The following is a 5,304-nucleotide window of genomic DNA, read 5'->3' as shown; positions in this document are numbered from 1 at the left end:
TAACAACAAAGCCATATTTTTCGCGCCAGCATTCGGAACAGAATTTTTTGAATTCATCAAATTTCATATCGCAATTCACGCCGAAATCATCATAAGCATGCCTTAAATTCATGTCATCTTGCTTGAATAATATGAGAAAATTGCAATTATCGCGGATTAAATGTTTACTCAACTTAGTAAATGTCTGGGTTAGGTAAATTACATCCGTGTCATAGTGTCGTCCCATGCAAAAAAGTTCACGTACTTTATCTTGATTTTTCTCGCAAATCACATCATCAAAAATGATCACGGAGTTACGTTTGGCTTCACTCGGCGCGATGACATCATCCATTGATGAAAATGTATGATAGCCGACTTCTTTAATTGGAGTCAAAATGTCTGATAAATATTTGTATTTGTCTTGCTGTAGAGTCTTCGAATAAACATATAAATTTTCAAATTTAATCCCATTCTCTGATTCAATCAATCCTAAAAGCAGATTAGTCTTTCTAATATAAAGCAATATCATCTAAATTCCTCACTGGGATATCTAGAGCATGTTTGGTGAAACGCATCTTGATTTAAACTGAGCGTACCATATATAAATAGGCGATATATATACGAGCAATCAATCACGATTCAATCATTGATGAGTGAACATCTATTATGGCTCATCTAAAGGCCGCCAAGAAATCTAAGAAATTGCATAAGGTGAAGTCTAAACATGGTAACGGACTTCTCGATACATTAATAGACAAACTTCCATTTGAATTACATTTGCCATCATATCAATATTGTGGACCTGGTACAAAATTAAAGGAGCGATTAGCACGCGGTGAAACTGGTATTAATAAATTAGACGAATTTTGTAGAGAACACGACATCGCTTACGCAAATAATAAAGATTCAGCCGAGCGATTAAAGGCTGATAAAAAGTTAGGTTCAGAAGCATTTAAAAGAGTGTTTTCAAAGGACGCTAAATTCGGAGAACGCGCAGCATCATTGTTAGTGTCAGCAGCTATGAAGGCGAAAACGGGGTTGGCTAAGGTTGGGTTGGGCATGTCGAAATTAAACTGCCGCAAAAAAGTGAGAAAAATCAAGAAGTCATCGAAAGAAATCGATTTTGCGACTCTTGTCAAAGATGCTAAAATGGGCATGAAAAAATCAAAAAGCAAGAAGATTGATTCGACAATCAAAGCAGCAATTCGATCGGCAAAAAAATCGGTAAAAGGGAAGCTCATTAAAATGCCGAGAGTTTTAAAAGTGCCGAAATTCACCGGAGGTGTTCTACCGATTTTGCCAATTTTAGCTGGATTGAGTGCGATTGGTGCACTCGTTGGATCTACTGCCGGAGTCGTGAAAACAGCGAAAGACCTAAAAATCGCACAAGAATTTTTAGATGAGAATAAAAGACATAACAAAGAAATTGAGATGAAAGTCGGAAAGGGCTTATATTTGAAACCATATAAAACAGGCAATGGAAAAAGCCGTTTTCAAAAAACGGTTAAAATCGCTTCCACGAGATCGACCGCTTAGCAATCATGACATATTAAATTTTGTTGAAATGTTAAAAATTCCACATTTTCGAGGGGTTTTTATGCGTGACAATATGCCCAGAAAGCCATCAAAAATTGAATGTTTGGTATTGAATCATGATAGCGTTCGATCCCGCGGAAGCCACTGGACTGCACTCACGAAAATTAATAATACCGCATGGTACTTTGACTCATTTGGTGACTTATTACCCCCACTTGAAGTTAAAGAATATTTGGGTGAAAATGTGCGAATCCTATTAAATTATAACCGCTACCAAAAGTATGATACCATGGTATGTGGTCAGCTGTGCTTGAAGTTTTTATATAACTTTTGGAGTTCTATAAATACGGATGCATTTTCATGATTGTCTTCAGTAACAGTTTCGCAATCATGTCGTCGTTTACAGTATCTCTGACCGGCAATTCATCAAATTTAACCGCACATTCACATTCTTCCCTGAGCTAGTTTTAGATGAAAAATATGATTATTCATGCGGTTTATTGGATTTCACCACATATCATTCTATCCCAAATATAACAGATAAAAATAACAAATTTTATTATGATAAAGGCGTTGAGGGGAACATGGATTTCCACATCATAAATGTGCCTCCTGGTTGCTATGAAGCTGAGGATGTGCTCGACTATATAAAGGACGAATTAAAAGCAGACGGCGTCAGTTTTGAATATAAAATCAACAAGAACACGTTTAAAACAACATTCAAGTGCTCCGCCAAAATTGTATTCGGGTTTGCGGAGTCAATTTACGAGGTTTTTGGTTTTAAAGGTGCATATGGGCAGCAAATTCATGAGAATACATACCACGAATCTGAAGACGTCATAAAAATCTCTAAATTAAACGTAATTAGAGTGGAATGTAATATTGTGACGGGGGCCTATGTAAATGGTAGATCGTGTCATTCAATATATGAATTTCCAAGCAATAAAGTGGACGTGGGCTATAAAATTATTGAGCAACCTCGACATATAATTTATTTGCCGATTATTCAAAAGCGTATAGGACTCATTCAAATTTCAATTGTCGATCAAGACGGTGACCCGATTGACTTTCGAGGTGAGGATATCACGTGTCGAATCCACATAAAAAGAAACGAGAACTAGACCAGAAAAATGTTAATTTATAACAAGCAAAATAATCTCAATCCATTTGGATTTGGTGATATAAATGAGAACACAGTTGGTGTTAAAAACATTCAATCGCAAGCTATCAAGCGGATAACATCGCGTAAGAGCTGTTCAAAGAAAAAGTTGTTGAAAAAAAATATTGAATTTTTGAGGTCATTGGGATTCACAGTAAAAAATCATTAGAAATGGCAAACATTTTAAGTATTGGCGATCTACCGATGCAAGACAACACAATAATTCATAATCAATATCATACGTATTCGCCTTATACCTCTTCATTCGACAATAATGATGAGATTAGGATCGCAATCCAATCTCAAAACGTATATGTGTTACCATCTGAAAGCTATTTATTCCTCGAAGTTGAAGTTTCTCGCAAAACAGGTGATGAACATGCTGATGTTGCGGGAAGGTGGACTGCAAATTATGCGGCCTACCTTTTCAGCGAAATACGTTATGAATTGAATGGCACTGAAATTGATCGTACAAAAAATGTTGGTCTCGCTTCGAATATGAAGAGATTTTCGGCGACGCCAAGCCCCCGAAACTGCTCTTTAATAGCCGTTCATAATGGTGCTGTATTGAATGTGGCAACCTATTCATTAGTCCTGCCTATAAATCAGCTTCTAGGATTCTGTGATGACTATAAAAAAATGATTTTAAACGCCAAACATGAACTGGTTTTGGTTCGTAATCGCAGAGATATATACTCGTATATGGCAGCTAGTGAATCGTTCAATATAAAAGTGAAAAAAATTCAATGGAAGGTGCCACATATCACGCTGTCGGATGAAGCCAAACTCGCGATGCTACGATATTTGGAGAAAAAGCAAACGATCAGTATCCCTTATAGGTCGTGGGACTTATATGAGATGCCGCAGTTACCTCAGAGCAGGAGACATATTTGGACCGTCAAATCGACGACTCAAATTAGCAAACCACGATACGTCCTCGTCGTTTTTCAAACTAATAAACAGATTGTGAGCGCTAATTCGGCCGCGTATGACAATTGTGATATTTCCGATGTTAAGTTGTATTTAAATTCGGAGTACTATCCATATGACAATTACAATTTGGACTTTACTAGCGGCAATTATCAAGAGCTGTATCATTCATTTTTGCAAATTCAATCATCATATTATCAGGGGCATGGTACTTCAGATAGCAATTCATGTGCATTGACATTTGATCAGTTTGGTACCAGTCCGATTTTCGCTTTTGATTGCTCGAGATCAGAGGAATCATTAATTGGTGGTACGGTTGACGTTCGATTGGAAATTAACGCACGCGAAAACATACCAGCCAATACTGCTGCATATTGCTTGATAGTTCACGATAATCAAGTCGAATATTCGCCATTCAGTGGTATTGTTGTTAGAAACACGTAAACAATGAGCAAGCTACAAGTTGTCAAGGAGATACATCGCGATGCGCGAAAACATTACCCAAGACGCCGCAACGTTATGCGCGGAATTTGTGACACACTGCAAGCAGATTTAATTGAGCTACCTCCTGATCGTGGATTTAAATATTGCCTAACCACCATCGATACATTTTCAAAAGTAGCGTATGCAGTCCCGCTTAAAACAAAGACTGGACGTGAGGTTACAGAGGCGATGAAATCTATTTTGATTTCAACGAAACGACCGGTAAAGAACATATGTCTAGATTTAGGGCGGGAATTCTACAATAAAGAGATGACGCGATTATTGAATAATTACAACATTAATCGCTATTCGACTTTCTCTAACTTGAAAGCGAGTACGGTAGAGCGCTGGAATAGAACCCTCAAGAAATTTTTTTATCAATGCTTCAGTTTGAATGGCAATTATAAATGGGTTGATATTATTCAAGAATTAGTCAACGAGTACAATTCAACCAGACATCGAACAATTAAAATGGCCCCAAAAGACGTGGATTCTGATCATGAACAAGAACTACTGGACACTGTTTATAATTATAAATGCATCATTCCGCCGAAAAGCATCAATAAATTTAAGATAGGAGACCATGTTAGATTAAGTAAATATAAGCATGTTTTCGAAAAAGGCTATCTCCCATCATGGACGACCGAAGTTTTCACCATCAGAAAAATTCAATTTACCGACCCAATCACTTATTTATTAACTGATTGGGAAGGAAACGAAATCAAAGGTGGTGTTTACACAGAAGAAATGCAACTAGTTAAAAATCCAAACATTTACCTAGTTGAAAAAATTCTTCGCAAGAAAAACGGCAAAGTGTATGTAAAATGGCTTGGTTTCGACAACAAATATAATAGCTGGATAAGTGAAAATGATGTAATTTAAATTGAATTTTTAATAAAGAAAAACACACAACTTTTATTATTTAACAAAATATATGTTTTTTATTTACTCTTTTGCAATTTTACAGATTATGCTTACATCTAAATCTTATATTATTTATGATTATGTCCGGAAACATCTATCGCAAAATTTAATGGCATCTCCACTTGTACTACGTGATTCTTTTTTAAAACGATCCAATCAATCAAATCTGCGCATGTGGGGCATTATAATGCCCCCATGCGAGAGTTTCAACGTTATCAGGTAGAACATGTCTTTTATCGTCATCATGACTAAGAGCCACCTTCTCCTGTCTAATAGAATACATCTTATGCAGC

The 5,304-nt window shown here is 36.5% G+C and overlaps 1 protein-coding gene across 1 annotated transcript; it reads left to right on the top strand.

The window, feature by feature from the left end:
• Positions 1-2,845: 2,845 nt before the first annotated feature.
• On the top strand, positions 2,846-4,048 carry LOC129571043 (uncharacterized). Its single transcript, XM_055450805.1, has one exon. It carries the CDS (start codon positions 2,846-2,848, stop codon positions 4,046-4,048), a length of 1,203 nt encoding a protein of 400 aa, XP_055306780.1.
• Positions 4,049-5,304: the final 1,256 nt, after the last annotated feature.

This window comes from Sitodiplosis mosellana, unplaced genomic scaffold, assembly GCF_009176505.1.
Source record: "Sitodiplosis mosellana isolate CC-2019 unplaced genomic scaffold, AAFC_SMos_1.0 Smas_scaffold_1130, whole genome shotgun sequence".
NCBI classification, from domain to species: domain Eukaryota; kingdom Metazoa; phylum Arthropoda; class Insecta; order Diptera; family Cecidomyiidae; genus Sitodiplosis; species Sitodiplosis mosellana.
The sequence above is the reverse complement of the archived record's forward strand: the minus strand, read 5'-3'. Positions and strand labels throughout refer to the sequence as shown.